Source organism: Lytechinus variegatus, chromosome 9, assembly GCF_018143015.1.
Source record: "Lytechinus variegatus isolate NC3 chromosome 9, Lvar_3.0, whole genome shotgun sequence".
Classification (NCBI taxonomy): Eukaryota; Metazoa; Echinodermata; class Echinoidea; order Temnopleuroida; family Toxopneustidae; genus Lytechinus; species Lytechinus variegatus.
In genome coordinates, this window is record NC_054748.1 from 24846524 (window position 1) to 24865379 (window position 18856).

The 18856-nt window shown below is 36.4% G+C and overlaps 1 protein-coding gene across 1 annotated transcript in view; it reads right to left on the reverse strand.

Moving 5' to 3' along the window:
* Positions 1–993: 993 nt before the first annotated feature.
* LOC121421513 (tetraspanin-18-like) overlaps positions 994–18856 on the reverse strand; it is a 29889-nt gene continuing 12026 nt past the window's right edge. Inside the window, exons 2-8 of the mRNA XM_041616256.1 lie at positions 14000–14105; positions 11504–11633; positions 10418–10497; positions 9674–9883; positions 8562–8663; positions 7432–7518; positions 994–6846 (exon numbers count right to left, since the gene is read on the reverse strand). Coding sequence (XP_041472190.1) covers positions 6790–6846; positions 7432–7518; positions 8562–8663; positions 9674–9883; positions 10418–10497; positions 11504–11633; positions 14000–14062 — 729 coding nt within the window. The 5' untranslated portion in view covers positions 14063–14105 and the 3' untranslated portion in view covers positions 994–6789. The remainder of the gene's footprint in view (positions 6847–7431; positions 7519–8561; positions 8664–9673; positions 9884–10417; positions 10498–11503; positions 11634–13999; positions 14106–18856) is intronic.

An 18856-nucleotide genomic window follows, 5' to 3' on the forward strand; every position in this document is an offset into this window, starting at 1 on the left:
GATTTTCCTCAACGATCATACAAAATAATCATATATATATATATATAAAAGATAAATTCTTCAAGGATGTGAATAAACTTGGTTTCTCAAATTTGAAGTAAACGATTGCTTCCCATCATTCATCCATCTCATTTTATCTCTGTAAATGTATTTTTTTATGTCTGATTGGACATTTGTGTACTTTTAATAAAGCATATTTGGATTTTTTTTTTTAAATTCATATTTGCCATGTTACCTCTGAAATTGCAGTTACAGTGAATCATAATTATATGGTATCTCTCTGTCTCTACTCCAAACTTCCCACAAAATTATGCCTATATTTCAGTTTTGGTCCTTTCAAAATTATTATACCAAGGTAAAACCGAGCATGTTTTGTTGTTGTATAATTATTTTATCAATAAAAGCTGAATTATATATATAAAAAAAAACATGAGCATGTTATTCATATATCAAAGAGCTTTTTTTTTTTTGGGGGGGGTTATTTGGAGCCATTTATCCCATGGACCACAGCCGTTTCAATGGTAATGTTGCAACACAGTTCCATACCCCGTTCCATACATTTTACTGTTTTTTAAGGGGGGGGGGGGTTATATCATATTCATCTCTCCCCTGTATCTTAATTCACATTTTTTGCACGTCTCTCCCTCTCTATCAATCTTTCAATTTTTCATTTATTCCCCTTCCTTTCATTATCTCTTCTTCCCCCTCTCTCTTTTCAAATATCATTCTATCTCTCTTCTCCCTTTTGCTACTTCCCCTTTCTCTCTGAAAATTAGTTTGAGATCCATTTATTCACTCTTTCTTTTAAATCCCTCCTTCACTCCAAAACCCTCTCTATCTCCGCCATTCTTTCTTTCCTTCCTTCCTTCCTTTCTCTCTCTCTCTCTCTCTCTCTTCTTTCTTTCTTCCTTCCTTCCTTTCTTTCTTTCTTTCTTTCTCCCCTTCTACAAAACCCAACGAAACCAAAATAAACGACACAAAGCCGAGAAGGCATAGGGGAGATTAATTTCATTTTATTCATATCAAGTAAAAATCGGACCATACGTGATTGCTGCCATATTGATCATCAACCTTTATCCCATGACATTCATTCAAATACAAAAACATACCTACGGCTATGTTGGATTGATGTTACATTGAACTGGCAATGTAAGATTAGCAAAGCCTGTGTCACATAAACAAATCGAATCCCAACAACCATTCCCAACACGATTATACACTTGACCGTACTGTTGTCTATATCACCAAGAACCCTGATGTGAATTTTTTTAGTGATCTATATTAGTGGGGCAATGTTGATTAAAAGGGCATGAAAACATGTATGCTGCCCGAAGTTACAGGTTTTAAGTGAAAAATGGGTAGACCATTGGACAGACAAGAAATTCAGTATATTTTCTTGCAGATTTGGGATTCCATAGGATATGTGACGCGGAGGCCTGATTGGTTTTAAAGTCCTACCATGCAGCAGAAATTGTTCCAGTATTCTGTATACACTCTGAATGTAACATCGATCCAACAAAGACCAGATCCATAATGATTTCAAGTTAGACCAGGTCTAACAGGATTTCAAGCAAGACCAGGTCCAACATGAATAAAAGTGAGACCAAATCCGACATTATTCCATGCAAGACCAGGTCCAACTTGAACACAAGACCAGGGCCGACTTGAACACAGGTTAGACCAGATCCAACATGAATTCATGCAAGACCAGGTCTAAAGTCAATCCAAGTAAGACCATGTCTAAACCCAATCCAAGGCAGATCAGATCCTACATGATGATTGTATGTAAGACTTGGTCCACCATCATCTAAGTAAGACCAGGTCCGACACTAATCCAAGCAAGACCAGGTCCTACAACAATCCAATCCAATCTACCACTGAGTTCCGGGCTAACATCTCTGTACCATCTCAAAGTTATTTGGGCCAACACTGAGAATTTGAATCAAAAGTCACGGCATGTAAAAAAAAAGAAAAAAGTTATGACCAATATCAATATATACAAACAAATACACTGCATTTTTAGTTGAAGGGTGACTGCCATAGCTTGTATTGTAAATCATTAGCTTTTGCCACAAAGAATGACGATTAAACAATTTTTGTTGAACAACTTAAAGGATTTTACATATTTGTACTATTATTTCAAATCAAAGTACTGATGTCAATAGATACTGATGATGTGAATATATTCTTTAATTGATCCTTTAATTCAACACAGAACGCATTCAGCATTTGTGACTATCAGTTTTCTCCAACAAACCTAATTTAAATCAATTTTCATATTTTTCCTCAATATTTTGATGGAAGATTCCATTGTATATAATGCCTTAATAATACTTGACAAAAGTCTGATCCAGATTTCAGTTCAGAACTTTAATTGCACATCCTAAAATGATGTAGTGTCTTTGATTTTTTTCTTTAATAGAAAGAATATATTATGAAGAAAAAAGTAAATTACTAGCTAATTGATATGAATGTGTCAAGATAATTTTCATCATAATCATACAATACAGGGTTTTCACAAAGACTAAATGGTAAGTGTGACTAAAAGTCATCCATAAATGCCAACACACATGTTGTTCAGGGCGTACGCTCATTGATCGTGATCTGATTAATGCGGAGATTCGCTATAGATCACATGCACTAGGCATTCCTATAAAGCAGGACCTTTAATCACACTTAAATCTTCGTGTAACACCACAAATATTGTCAAAAAGCATAATCTCTTTTACCCTAGGCACGCTTGTACCTGTACTAGCTATGGCAGCCACCTATACCTAGGAATCATATATAGATATATACATCCAAATACATTCAAAATTGTGCATAAATCTAACATAATTAAAGTGCCTTTAATAGTACCTACATGTAGTACAATAAATTCTAGTGATATAGAGCTTCTATTAAAGAACAATCTATGACTGTTTGCTGAGGAATTGGGATTCTGTTGTATAAAGTTAAGAGACTAGAGGGTGAAAGGTCACCCATATAAGTCACAAAGTTCAAAGGTCAGAGTTGAAAGTTCAAAGGCTGTTGATTTCAAGGTTTGAAACAGGTTGTAGAATTACAAATTTGTTCTATTCTTCTTATTTCAGAATTAAAGCTCAGGTTTAAAGTTTACAAGGGCTCGAACATTGAGTTGCTTCTTTTACGAATAGAAAAGTAAAAACAATCTCTCACTCTAATAACCAACCGTGATGACCTCTTAAGAGTGGTATAAGTTCTACTATCACACACATGGTGTATAGCCCCGCTCTAATAGGGCATTAGAGTGGAAATGCTCATAAAAAAAGGAGAAAAATGAATGAATTTGTGCTTATTTTCAGAAGTAAATCTGGCCCGCCAGAATACCCTTGATACCTCATTCGCTTTACATGTATTCATAACTGTTTGATATTGGTCAATCAATAGGTATTTAATATTAATTTTCTAGCCTAGGAAATATGCTTTTTTTTCACAGAGCCACTAATCGATTTGATTATTTGGTTTAGGGATTTTTAGCAGGATAAACTTGAATAGTAAACTATGTGAATCCGAGAGTAAAAGCTGTGCGTTGTGAACCTCGGGTGACTCCGCCTCTAAATATCGCAGAAATAATTTAAAACATATCTCCCCCAAATTTTCTCATATGCTATAGATTAATTAGAAAGCAGTACATGGGATTCTTCTCTTTTTTTTCAAAATTCTTTCTTGAATATTTTTCTGTTGCCTTAAAAAATAGAATTCCAAATATCTGATATGAAATGTGTACATCCTGGGTAATATAAAAAGATAAACATGTTTTTTTTTTCCTCACTTGAGTCACATGACTTTAGACCTTTATCACATGACAGAAGCTAGTCATTTGACACTTTAATTCTATAATTGTAAAACCAATTTGTTTGTTTGTCATTTATGGCTCTATACAGAGTTTCATATAGTGATATGAAAACTCATTTATGTATACTCATGGAAAGAGATACTATTCGATAAGTGCCAAAAAAGCGTTGGCTTTCAAACAATGAAAATCCACGCTATTTCGGCTCTAATCTGGTCTTACTTTTGAAGAGAATCGATCGTTTGATCCGAGATTAGAGGTATATACTGAAAAGAAGGCACAAACAAACTAGAAACAGACGAAAAAAAGCACCTACCGACATCATGCATACAGTATACGTAGCCATACAAACAATAATTCACAAAATCCACATGAACATATCTGAAGAATCGATAGATCCCGACTATACATGTATACATTAATAATTTAAAACATCGCTATGGTACTATAAATGAGTAGTAGTAAAGAGCGCCCCCATTTGATGCGTACCTATCAACAGACAGGCTATATTAGATGACGGTCATCTATCAAAATTCAATCATTGAGACACATGTTTTAAAGAGATAATCACATAGATGTGTTCAATCCTCAAATTCAATTAAGGATGAACACATATACTGTATCACATTCTGATTTATTTTCCCCAACACCATTTTGCATGTATGGGTCAGTTACTCATGATTTTTCATAGATAACCATATCAGACTTTGGAATCAGTTCATTTCTCAACAATAAAAAAAAAGAATCATTTTAAAGAAAAACTGTGTATATAAATGGCACTGCCCCCGTTTAGCATTTCTTTGTGGGAAAAATGATCTTATGTTTTTTATAATCATTTCATTTGAAAGTAGACTTTGCCTACATTTTCCCCCCTTATACACACACCCATAAAGTGACTTATATATAGTACATACAACATCTAATAATACACTTAATACATGTACACACATAATCTATTAGTTACATAATGTTTGAATGCAGAATATATTACAGCACTGAGTGAGACTACTTGTACAATATAGCTACTTCTTCTTGAATAATCATCTGTACTGTCAAATATCATATTAAAGTGCAAATAAAAAAATGAAAGTGCTAGAGAATTTCTTCCAGTTTTATAGATGAAAGTATAATTTATGCAGAATAATAATAATACAGGGGATTCGTGTAGCGCACATATCCACCTTGCGCTCCTATATTTAAAAAAATAAAATATGAGAAAAAAGAATGAACATTTGGGAGTGGCAACATCTTTTTAGATTTCATACTGAAACTAAAAGCAATTGTAAGAAATGAAAATATGCAGAAAACCTGTATAGGAATACAGTAGATAACTATAATCATCGCCATTGGGACATACTTGTACCCTCATAAAAGGCAAAGGAAACGCTGACTAATATTTCTTCAACTTCATTATAAAAAATGATTATTTCTCCAAAATACTCTGGAATGAATGTGAATGGAGATAGATGTATACCCTAACAATATTCCCTTCCATATATCTGAGAATAGAGATCTATTCCTAGCTATATTGGGCAGCCTCTTTTCAATACATTCTGTAGTATTCCATGTCTAATACTGTAAAACAAAAATAATATATTATCATATACTTCAGCTTTATTCGAGAATTACAATGCAACCAACGCCCCTCGTTTTTTGGTATTAAAAGTTTCTTTTGTATCAATAAAACCGTTTTAAAGCCTCCATATTAATAATAAAAAAATGTTCAGCCTCATTAATACATTTAAGTCTATTTTCCTAAGGTATTTTCAGTCATATTCTGTCAAATAAACAATAGTTTGATATTGATCTTGTTGAAACCTTAATGTATTCCAGCATATTATGCACCTCTGCATAATAATAGCCTCCAAATTTTTATAAACAATGTTTTATACCCATGCCATAGCCTCATTTTTTATTCAGCATGTTAAGACATACAGCCTCATTTTACAGCAATAAAAGGATATGTTAATGCATAACCACATTCAACCTCACAATTTACAGAAAAATGTACAACTTTACTTATCGATTTTAAAAGCCTCTAACGTTTTTTTCAGCATGTTTTGAATGTTTCCCGTTCCTAAAAGCCTCAATTTTTTTTCTTTTTTAATCGAATTTCAGCCAAAATTTACATGCAGTATAAAGACATTCTTCTGACAAATGCAGACTTCAACCTGTGATATGAGAATTACAATTGGGGAATAATAACACATGACGCAACATGGTCAATTATAGTACTAATAGCTGTAGTAATGGAAAATTTTTAAGTAAAAAACTAAAACTATTCAGAAAAATCAGTACTTTTCAAGAAGTGAGTAATTAAAAAAAACATACCTGAATATTTCAAATTACTTCATAAAAACAAAAAACTCTTTTTTTTTAATGATCATGATGTTAAACGATGCCACGATATAAACGGGTACAACACTTGTTACTTAAATGACAGCATGGCAAAAGAAAATATGCAAGAATTGCAGCGAATTAATTAAAAGTGACAAAATAATTTGAGAATGACCAACTTTCTGTCTGTTTAAACAAGCATTGTATTACAATTCATAACTTTCTATGCATTCAGCCCACTCACACTGCTTAGAGCTTTTACGCTCTTCCGTTACACACAACACTACAATACATCACTAGAACAAGAAACATACCAACCCACGGGCTATCCAAACGTTCTTGCAAATTCTTCGCCAACGATCATTGCAAACTTTAAACATAAGTTGTTACACTGCTTGACTTCATACACAAAACAAGTATCACGTTATTACCAACTGACATTGGGATATGACCTTTGACCCCATGACATTTGACCTCACAGTACCGAACCATCCCAGACAGTAAGTTGGCCATTACAAAGCATCTTTTGGTGGTGATAAAAAAAAATGTTACGCTAGAAATTTTCCGCACTCCCTTTTTTGAGGTTTTACAACCTGTATTACTTAAGATCGACTACTATAAGAATGACTCTGGCGATCTTAGTCATCTTGACCAACGTTTCTGCACAGACAAACGGCGAAGACCATACAGAAGAGCTGCAGATAAAACAAAAAATTATGAAAATTACTTTATATAGTTATCGGGACATTAGTCATTTGGAAGGCTACTTCAATCACAAAAGATTTTTTTCTTTATCAATCTTCTCTCCATATACATTGTAGGTTTTCCAACCAATAATGGCGGAAGCACTGATCCCTGTGGCACACATCTCAAGCAAATGCCTACAATGTATAAAGAATTTTACCAAGTGATTATCTTACCAACAGACAGATTACAATGGCAAGAGCAATGATCCCTATGGCACACATCTTAAGCACATGCCTACAATACTTTTACTACGTAAAAGTCTTACCTGATGATTTATTTTCCTCACTTCCTTTTAGATATATTAAAAGTATCTGCCTTCACATGTGAGGTATTGCAATTATCACATTCTTGCTCAGTCTGAGGGTGTTTCGCAATCTCCCAGTGGCCGCGCTTCCGTTTTCTAAGCTGTTGTTCTTGCTTTTTGTTTTCTTATGCATTATGTTATTCTCAATATGATTGTATATGATTATCGTAATTTTGCCGATTGTTTTGAAATTGTTGAAAAGCCAATAATTAAAAGGGGACAGTCTTACCTCCAGACAGGCTACACCAATGGCAGTAGCGCCGATAACTGTGGAGTACATCTCAAGCAATGATTCGAGAGGCTGTTGGCAACCCTCCTGTCAAACAAACAAACAAAAACATTGCAAACCACCTAAACGAACAAATAAAAAAACATATCAAAGCCGACAGTTTGAGTTCAAAAGGAAAATAATGATGTAGAATTTCAAATGAATGAGTAAACAATAGGGCTAGCACATGAAATATTGGCATCCACCAGCGAAACACTACATGGGGGCTCTTAGAGTTTTCGCCCCAGAAATGATCAAGAGAGCCCTGAAAAATGAAAAAAAAGTGCCATGGAAAACCCTCACTCACTGCTAACTATTAACTTTTCCAATGTTTAAGAAGAAGCTTGAGAAAAATAGCCCCCAAAATATAAAAAAAATACTTTTGCCTGGCATCCCCCCCCCCCCGTAAGTCAACTCTTTGGTTCATATAAACAAAATAGTAAGGTCCTCAAATTATAATGGCCTGAGCTTCAGCAGTTGATGAAGTGAAAAAAATGGAGAAAAACAGGGGTTGCATGTATAAAGGTAAACATGATGCTATTTGAACCAATCATTATACAGGATGTATTCTATGTAGGGTATAACTATATTGACTGGCCTTGAGGGGAACATGAAATATATCATCCGCAATATATTTTATGTTCCCAAAAGAAACGCCAGTCAATATCTTTATCATTTAATATCCAAGTCAGACATTTTACCCTTTAAGAATGGGAATCTAGTTTCTCATATTGAGCAGACTGGGCCTCTGAACTTTACCATTGTAATGTAATTGAAATGACACCTCTCTGTCCTGGGGACGCAGTATCTAGTGTTGTCTCATCTTGTTTAACATGACATATATGTTGCTGCACGGTTCAATAGGACGCATAGAATACGCGGATGTTAGCTCTGCCTTATTGCCCGCTACATTTCCATGCATTTTCTCATTGACTTTCCTGAGCGGGCAATAAATTGGGTCCGTGGATAAACATTTGGAAACTTATTGACCCACCATTTGATCACAGTCATGAGCAGGCAATAATACATTCAAGTTGCCCTGCTCAGATGTCTGATACGGGTAATAAATAATGTAGGGTATAATGACTCACCCTGGGGGATCCATCACTTGACGTGCATGATAAGATCTCAGCTGAATTCACATACGGGTTCTCCTGATAGTCCTGTATACCGTTCACACCACAGCAATCGAGCTGAAGGAAGGAATTCACAAAAAGAAAAATCAATTTTTATTCTAATTGCAAGAAAGTTGCTATCGATTGCGAGTCAATTTGGGGTAAAAATGAAGTCTGACAATTAACAATATTATGGACCATTTATATAGCGCAGCTACTATATTAATATACTCTACTGCGCTTTTATTTGGTATAATTATTATTACCCAGGCTGTAGCCGAGCCGCCAAATAGGCGCTCAAACATTCGAGGAATTTCTTCCTATCGGGTACCCATTCAACTCACCTGGGTTGAGTGCAGCACAATGTGGGTAAATTTCTTGCTGAAGGAAAACACGCCATGGCTGGGAATTGAACCCAAAGCTGGTTCTGAATATTAGTGCATGTAGTTGAATTAATGATACATCAATAAACTTTGAATTGGCAATGCAACGTGTATTATCATTATTACTAAAATGTTATTTGAAGAAGTTTGCATGAATGAGATATCAAAATTCCCTATACATCCTGCTCTCTAAGACAAGATTTTTACCATAAGTCTTTAAATTCTGCTTAAATAATTCTACTACTACTACTAATAATAATGGTATATTTACCCAGGGTAGCCACTTCTTTTCTGAAAACTGTTCTCCCAGCGGGCCCTGCTTTTATTATTACCCGGCTAAGCTAGGCTACCCATTCAGGTGCACACAGCTATTCGAGGAATTATTTCCTGCTGGTACCCATTTACCTCACCTGGGTTGAGTGCAACTCAGAGTGGATAAATTTCTTGCTAAAGGAAAACACGCCGCGGCTAGGATTCGAACCCACGACCCTCTGTTTGAAAGGCGAGAGTCAGAACCACTAGACCACCACGCACCCACAGACTTCTACAGACAAATATAATCGGTGATGCACTGGCAAGCTATTCCAGGAAATTATGCCTGATTTTATTGTAGAGCGCTTTATAGAGACATCTAATGAAGTAGGTGCTAAGGGCTATACTGTTTAAAGCAAGTATCATTATCACATGACATCCTTAAAAACTAACCTGTTCTTGGATAGCATTCCACGCAGCTGTGCCGAGCTCGTTAGCATAGGAGTCAACACTACCGGTGGCATTTTGTGTGTTGTTGTAGTTATTCTTCAGGAAATCCACACCCTCGTTGGTGACGAAGTCCTTGATTTCGGCCGAGTAGATCGCGGCGAGGATACCGGCTGCAAGTTGAGCGCAGAAGATTAACAGGAGGAGCACAAAGTACTAAAAGAGAACGAAAAAAAAGAAAAGAAATAAAATCTGGACACAGATGGAAACAGAATTTGATAAATACAGAGCCTTTCACATGTACGTCCGGGACCAAACCTATGGAATAGCCTTCCCCAATTTATAACGAGAGCAGAGACCCAATCATCTTTCGAGTCTTAACTGAAGACCTTCTGATCCCCACTCTAACGTCGCCAAAAGAATAAAATAATTGTTGCACTACTAGGACAATATTTGATTTGAACTGAATGATGATTTTAAGTACTGTTTCAAGACATTGAAACTTTTGAGACATTTATTTTTTTATCAAGCGCTATGAGCGCCCAGCAGAAGAGAATACAGTTATACAGCTGTAGGTCAAGTTTTTCTCTGTAGTATTAGTGCTATCTTTTTCTTCAGCATGACATGGAAAGACAAGTAATAGTGTGCCTAACTATTATTGGGAAGTTTTATGCATGGTGTTAATATTTTTCTATTCATTATGGATATTTCTATCATTTTTGATTAATGTAATAAAATTCAGAACCTTACCACTCCCAGCATGCACTTGTTCTCGCAACAGGCGCCCCCACAGCCGAATCCAGAAACAATGACGACAAAGCAACCAGCAGCTGAGTGTTGAATGACAAGGAAACAGGATTATATGTATGAAATATTAGTACATCAATATGGACACATTATAATGAATGAACGTCATCATAATCATGATCTCCATCATCGTCATCACCATCTTCGTCATTATCATCATCATCCCCCTATCATCATCACTATCAACTCCATCATCAACATCACCACCACCACCATCATCATTATCATCATCACCAACACCACCACCACCATCATCATCATTATCATCAACATCATCACCACCACCATCATAATCTCCTTTGCAATCAGCTTCATCATCTTCACAATCATCATCATCATCATCATCACCAACACCACCACCATCATCATCATCATCAACATCATCACCACCACCACCACCACCATCATCTCCTTTGCAATCAGCTTCATCATCTTCACAATCATCATCATCATCACCATCATCATCATCACCACCACCACCACCATCATCATCTCCTTTGCAATCAGCTTCATCATCTTCACAATCATCAACATCATCAACATCATCACAATCACAATCACCACCACTACCACCATCAGCACCATCTTATCAAGACCATAGCCTCATCATTTCTATCTAGTTCCTGTCTATTTTATACAGATGTTAGACTTTTTCAAAGTTCTCTCTAGAACAGAGCAGTGGTGTGTTTCATAAAGCCATTTGCGAGTTACAAATTACTTTACGAATGACTGTTGATCATTTCTTAATATGACCTAAACAAGTATGAAAATCCAGTGCATATCATTTACCACAAGAACAGGCCACCAATTATGCATAAAGTGATTTGCAAATTACCAACAGCTTTTTGAAACACAAAGCTATTTGCAAAGTTATGCACAAGTGCAACATGTCCTTGGGTGCTACGTGTATTACATGTACATTCAACATTTAGCATGAGAGACGATCACTCGTAGTGCGTAAAGTCACGTGCAGCTTACGAACAGCTTTAAGAAACAATCTACAAGTAGTTAGAAGCGTGGAAAACTCACCGATGATAACATAAGCACCGACCCGGAGGAGGTCATTTTGAAGAAGGTTTGCTACATCTTCGATCCTAATCCAATCAGTGAAACCAAGAGCTAGGAACGTCCCGGTTACTATCAGGCCAACACCGCAGAGCTATTCAGGAAAAAAAAAAGATAAAAACACAAAATTCATGATATAATAATTACAGATTCTTAAAGTGTTTTATATTGTGACGTCACATGCGAGCAGCCCTCCAGCCCAAGTCATTTGATATAAAATCCTTATACAGGGGGATGTTTCACAAAGATTTAAGTATGACTTAGAGTTGCACTTACATGAAGATGCGAACATGATATGCAGCACGCAATATTATTGATCAATACGCTTTAGTGCACGTCCTTAATAGCATGATCTGACCAATGTGGTCATACCTTTTATACCGCACGCAACCAGACATTTAAAGTGCAACTCCCCTGGAGTGGTTTTGATGCTATACATGAAGGTTGTACTTGAGAATTATTATGCAACAATAATGTGCCTTTAAAAAAAAAGAATTTTGGCTTCAAAATATCTTGGATACCTGAATGTCTTGAATTTTTTAGCCATGCAAAATACTTTGGAGAAAATTTGCTTTCAAATCCAAGTATAGAATAGGATACCAACCCAGATATTTTTCCTGTTGAGTGTAACCCTCCCCCCCTCCCCCAAATGGTTGTTTATAATTTGCCTATGCCAATTTGTCCAATTGCAAACTTGTCTACTATAATTTGGTCTACCATCAGTTCTTCCACGCACCACATGGTCTACATACCATGTGGAGCGTTGTGGCCCAGTGGATAAGTCTTCTGACTTTGAAACAGAGGGTCGTGGGTTCGAATCCCAGCCATAGCGTAATTTCCTTCAGCAAGAAATTTATCCACATTGTGCTGCACTCGACCCAGGTGAGGTGAATGGGTACCCGGCAGGATTAATTCCTTGAATGCATGAGTGCTGAGAGGCAGCTCGAGCTAAAGCCGGGGTAATAATAATACTAGCAACGCGCCTCGGAATAGAATATTTCTAGATAGATGGCGCTATATAAATGCCTATTATTATTATTATTATTATTCCGTCTAATAACCAGTTGGTCCAATAGCAATTAAGTCCACATACCATTTAGTCTAATTGGACTATTAAGTGTTAATTGTGCAAAATGAACGAAAACAAAATGGATATTGGACCAACTGGATATGAGATGAAATAGTCATAGTCGTAATGGTGATTAGATATTAAAGTGATGATTGGACCAAATGATTATTGGACCAAATGGTTGTTAGACAGAATGATGATGGATGGAATGGCATTAGACTAAATGAAAGTAGACCATGGGGTGAATGGATGAGATGTCAGTAGACGAACTGGCATTTTACCCGGCAGGATGGATGAGTTTGTCAAAGGCAGAGAGAAAGAGAGCAGGGCCCTATTGTACAAAGAGTTACGATTGATCCAATCAATCGCAACTATGGACGGCCAGCAACATCAACATCTATTATGCATATTTGTTCAAAATATTTTCTAGCTGTGATGTATATTCATGTTTTCTTGAAAATTCACTGCGCTTCTCTTTGCATAAAAAAGGACATTGTGCAAATTTTTAGTAGAAAAAATTATGACACTGATGGATTTCCATAGAGTTACGATCGATCGTAACTCTTTATACAACAGGGCCCAGATTATCTGTTTTGGATTGAATCAATTTCCTCCTCGAGTTGCAATAATAATAACTGCCAAAAGTTTGTAGACCCAAGTCTGCTAATCTGGGTACAAGATTTCCTTTCAAATGTTTAATAAAGCAATTACATGTACATTTGTGTACGCACATAGAACTACAGAGGAAATACATTGTGCATGTATTTTGGTAATCTAATCAGCAGAGTCCTTAAAAACAATTTAAAAGTATCGCAAATCGTATTTGTTTGGTAAAGATAATTGCTTGTAAGCCGCGATAAATGCACCCACACATAATCACAAATGAACACATTATAAATGATCTTTCTTTATTTGCAGTCCCTTATCGAAAGCCTTGTTCAAATTTTTGGCAAAAGGTTGGAAGCACAGGGGCTATTAATTGTTTTTAAAGAAAATACCTATACAAAAACATATAAAAACTGAACCAATAAAAGTGTGTACAAATTCGTGCACTGCAAATTTTCATGTGGAAGTGGACTCACTTTGTCAAAAATTTGGTTGTTGACAAGAAAGGTTAACTCCCAAAATGGAGAAAATTTGACATGCAAGCAAATAAAGTTTAAAATAAAATAAAATGTCAAATGGTTGAAATTTGCTGATTTTGCCATTTTTATGTATTTACTTTTCATCAGGCTGGGGGTGGGGCCATACGTAACCCCAGAAGGCCCTGTAATGCAATTTAAGACATCTGGTGCGCTTGGAGGGGGGGGGGGGGTCGGAGAAGGGTGTTGTTGGGAGGTGAGAAGGGAAGGGGGGGTGGATGTAAGAAGCCACCTTCATTGTATACTTACAAAGATGAGAAGGTTTAAGAAAACCAAGATGAATTTGAGACAGTTCTGAGCACAGCCTTGCATGATGATAGGGTGAGTTTGGTCTTATACAAGAAACAATTACAATCTGAAGAGAAAAAGAAAATGACAATCATTTGATTTTTTATTGTAATTTATAATAGTCAAAAGCAGGCTTTATGATTCTATAATGGGTTACACTTCCGAAGGTTCTTTATTCCGAAGGTTGGTAATTCCGAAACACGTTAATTGTCTATACCTCGATGTTCGTTAATCCGAAAACATAAAAGGGTTCGTTAATCCGAAAATTTGTGGCGTTATTCCGAAGGTTCGATAATCCGACAACGAAATAAGGTTCGATGTTCCGAAGGTTCGGTAATCTGAAAACGAAACAAGGTTCGTTGTTCCAAACGTTCGTTGGTCTGAAAACGAAATAAGGTTTAATCATTTAGTTTTCGGACTAACGAACCTTCGGAATTACGAACCTCATTTCCTTTTCGGATTACAACCTTTGGAATTACCAACCTTCGGAAATACGAACCTTATTTCGTTTTCGGACTAACGAAGATTCGGAATTACGAATGTATGCGCTGTAATGCAGTTTGAGTTTGGTCTCCCCAGGAAACAAAATCTGAAAAAGAAAGACAATAATCATTTGATTTGACATTTTGAGACAGTTCTAATGTCTGACCACAGCAGAAAAATCACAATCACAATCATTGATTATGGAATGATGGAGCGTTGTGGCCCAGCGGATTAGTCTCCGGCCTCTGAAACAGAGGGTCTTGGGTTCGAATCCCAACCATGGCGTAATTTTCTTCAGCAAGAAATTGATGTGCTGCACTCAACCCAGGTGAGGTAAATGGGTACCTGGCAGGAATTTATTCCTTGAAACGCAGCGCGCATAACAGCTGCACTGCTAAAGCCAGGGTAATTATGCTGCATATACATGTACTGTAGAGCGCTTAGAGACTTCTGACAAAGTAAGTATTAAGCGCTACATGTATATAAGTATAATTATTATTATGAATTTCAAGTCAAGTGGAGCCCTTATGACTGTAGTATTAGTTTTGGACTTCCAAGAAATAAAGAATCTAAAAATTAGACAGAAAAAGACCAACAATAATAAACATTTAAAGCAAACTTCCTGTATATGTACAGTAGATATGTAGATTATGAACTTTTTATCTGATGTCTTTATCCTATTTTTCTGATTGATTTAATAGAGTAAAACATATTGTAGGCCTACTCGATAATTGTTGACTTCAGTTTTTCTTCACTTGTACGTCATGTATATGTTTTTCTTTCATGTACATTGTACATTTAATGTTCCGTACACAGCAAAAACTGTGGTGTTAACCGGTGTACATAGAGGACCACACCAGTTATTTTACACCGGTGTTAAATTGGTGGTGTTAGTTTTACACCTATAGGTGTTATTACAACACCTTTGGTTGTTACATTTACACTCTTTGGTGTTATGTTCAATCTTTAGGGTGTAATTTAACACCTCAGGGTGTGGTCCTCTATTAACACCAATTGGTGTCAGTTTTAACACCACAGTTTTTACAGTGTATCAAGATTTGTCAGACCAAACATCACAAATGCAGAGTTGCCAACCAGAACAAGATCATTTCAGTATTCTAAAAGCTGAAAATCAGTACAGGTATTTTATTGAGGAAATAGGTATTTCCAAAGAAATACCGTAGGACAACACATGAAACTGGAACTTTAGAAACAGTATTTTGCATGAAAACCATCAGTTCTTCTCATTTTTCAGTAATGAAAACAATCAGTACTTTTGGCAGCTCTACAAATGAAATGACACTCACATTGGAAGATATTTGTCTCTCTATATGATTGATAAAAACACAAAACTTTAGAAACAGTATTTTGCATAAAACCAGTGTTCTCATTATACTGAAAAGCAGTACTACTAATATACCTCAGTCACATTTGGTCTACGGCTGCCGTACGAAGAGTCTAAACACAGCTGTTATTTTTATTCAAACCACCTATAATGAGGCTATTACAAAAAATGTTAAATCTGCTGTTTTCGACTAGTCGTACGGCCGCCATAGATCAAATATGACTGTGGTATAATTTGGCAGCTCTGCAATTGCAAGAATTAATCAGACAGCTGAACGGGGGGGGGGGGGGGGGGGGGTGAAAAGCACCCTAAACACATATTTTCCATATTCTGAAAATGCACCCCTTAACAACAATACTCTCAGCAAGTATTCCCTGAAATGACATTTTATTGAGACATTTTATTGTTATGTCACGCGTCCGTCGGTCGTCGGTTATTTTGGTTTAGTATGGCCCCACCTTCCACACCTTGCACAAATCGTACTCTAAATCCATAGCATTGGGGCAAAAAGGACATCCTTTTATTAGTCTATAAAACATTTTGATTTTGTTTTATCCTCCCTGCATATTTGACCCTTAACACGTATATTATACCCTTTTTGTGTTTTTGACACCCTTATCACGTTACGTACGTAATGTGCCCTATCTTGAAAAAGACATCCTTTTTACATGTTTTTTTGGTCGCGCATGGTATCCACTCATCAATGTAAGCCCCCCCCTGGCAGCTGACAAACTGACTACTTTCATCCGAGTGATGTTTCCCTTTAAAGCTACTCTATTCCTGTCTCTACCACCTTTATTGCAATGCTTTGCTATCTGTAGGCATCAGAGCATGCTTCACTTGTCAAGTATTTTATCATTTATTCTTCTCAATTCAACTGTGATGGTGTTACATATTGCATCGCATCGAAATTGATCTGCATATAGTATGGGTGTTATTACGCACATGTGCAGTATGCAGTTGAGACTCCAAATATATTCACAGTTTGACCTTAAAATAATACTCGAACGCCACTCCCTAGAAGTCACCCACAGAATAAACATGAATTCATTGAACTGGGAGGCATATAGGTGCAGTTGATTGATTGGAAGAGTACATTCTTTGACCTGATTTTAATACAATGAAATGACTTGATAATTTTTATTTTAGGATTACATGCACATGAAAACAATAGTTTATTGTAATTTATACACCTCTTAGAGTCAGTGGTCTCAACCCATTTTATAATAGGACATTGTTCCACAAAATCTTTCTCAATTTGAACTTTGGTCATACATGTACTTGTTACCAGATTAAAGGCAGATTTTGATGACATTTTCAGCATTTTAACAATTTCACTATCACTTTAATATTCAGCCCGAGTACCACATTAACAGATGGCCTGAGAACACAAACATGCACATGTACATGTTATACATGTACATATGATTATTGTCAGAAAGTTTATGACAAGATAATTGTATTCTGTCTTTGTACCCTAAAAGTAGATGTTTATTGGGTTGGGTACAGACCATATATTTTGACGATATAATTGTAGCCTTTCCTTGTATATCGGTACAGAGTACAGTACATGCACATCAGGAGCCTACACAAGTTGAGTGGGAGGGGGGGTTGGAAGGTGCCCCGATTTTCTTAAAAACCGAGTAAAAAAGCAAAGAATTTGACCATCAGATTGTGATTTTTGGCATTGTCAGCCCCCCCCCCGTCCAAATTTTCGAAAATCTTTGAACTGTGGCCCCTGTTAGGGGCCGCGGAACGGGGGGGGGGGGGCTGGGGGGCACTTTTTTTCCAAAATCGTGTACAAAAACGCAAAAATGACCATCCAATTATGATTTTTAGCATGGTCAGCCCCCCACTTTGAAAACCGTTCCGCAGCCCCTGCCTGTACGTGTAACGTAAGCATTAGAATAAAAAAAAGACCCACATCACCCACATGCTCCATAATATCTAGCCTATCTATCCTACACACATGTATGCCTACATGTAAATATACATGCACATGAAATCTGTTACTTTTTTATTTCAACAAATACATTACATGTAGCCTAAACCTTTGATGTGAATGAACTTTACAGACTTTAATACCCCCCCAAAAAATTTTTTTTTAATTAAATTGGCTTTCAAAAACTGCCTCAGAAAAATAAATGGCTTGTCACAGTGTAATTACATGTAAATTTATCAGAAAAATACACCCCTATCAGATCTATGTGTAAAGCTAGTGTACATATACACCCACATGTGATCAGTGAATTGCACGGTAGAGTCAACAAAAATGTTTTAGAGTGAAAGGAAATGAAAGAGAAGAATACCGTAAATAGAATCGAAAAACAACAATAGTTGATGACACGCACCTTACATTCCAACTTGTATTCACAAGTCTGACTCTAAAAAAGAATTCTATATTCACAGGGGGCTTTTATACCCACCCAATCACCAAAAACATTGGGGCCCGTATTCTGAACTCGGGTTTAAAGTTGTGGTTTAAAGAGAAATGCCAGTGGTTGCAGTAAACACTGATTTCATGAGAAAGTCTGTAAAACCAGGCTTAATTGTCAGAATATCATCAAGGATCTAGATCTGGTAGTTACATAAACTGAACTTTGTGAAATCTTGAAATCTACGCTGAAAAATGTTCACACTGAAGATCGCCAACACAGATAGGCACACGTGGGACAGTGTATTAATATTGCTGGAATGAAGACCCGACGGAAGTGACCGAATCCGCGCTTATTTTGCTTATTTCTCAGCAATTACACAATTTCTTCCAGAATCCTTTGGCACATATTCTTTATTTATACAAACAGACACTTTGGTGATCATTTCATTGGATTCTGTACGAACTCATTTTTATATCATTACCAAAACTGGCATTTACCTTTAACTATTTAATCGCAAATTGGCAATTAATTGCACGGCATATGCTTGATTTCGGGACAAAAATTGACTTGCAATTGATCGCAAGTTTCTTGCAACGCCCCCGTATGTATTTT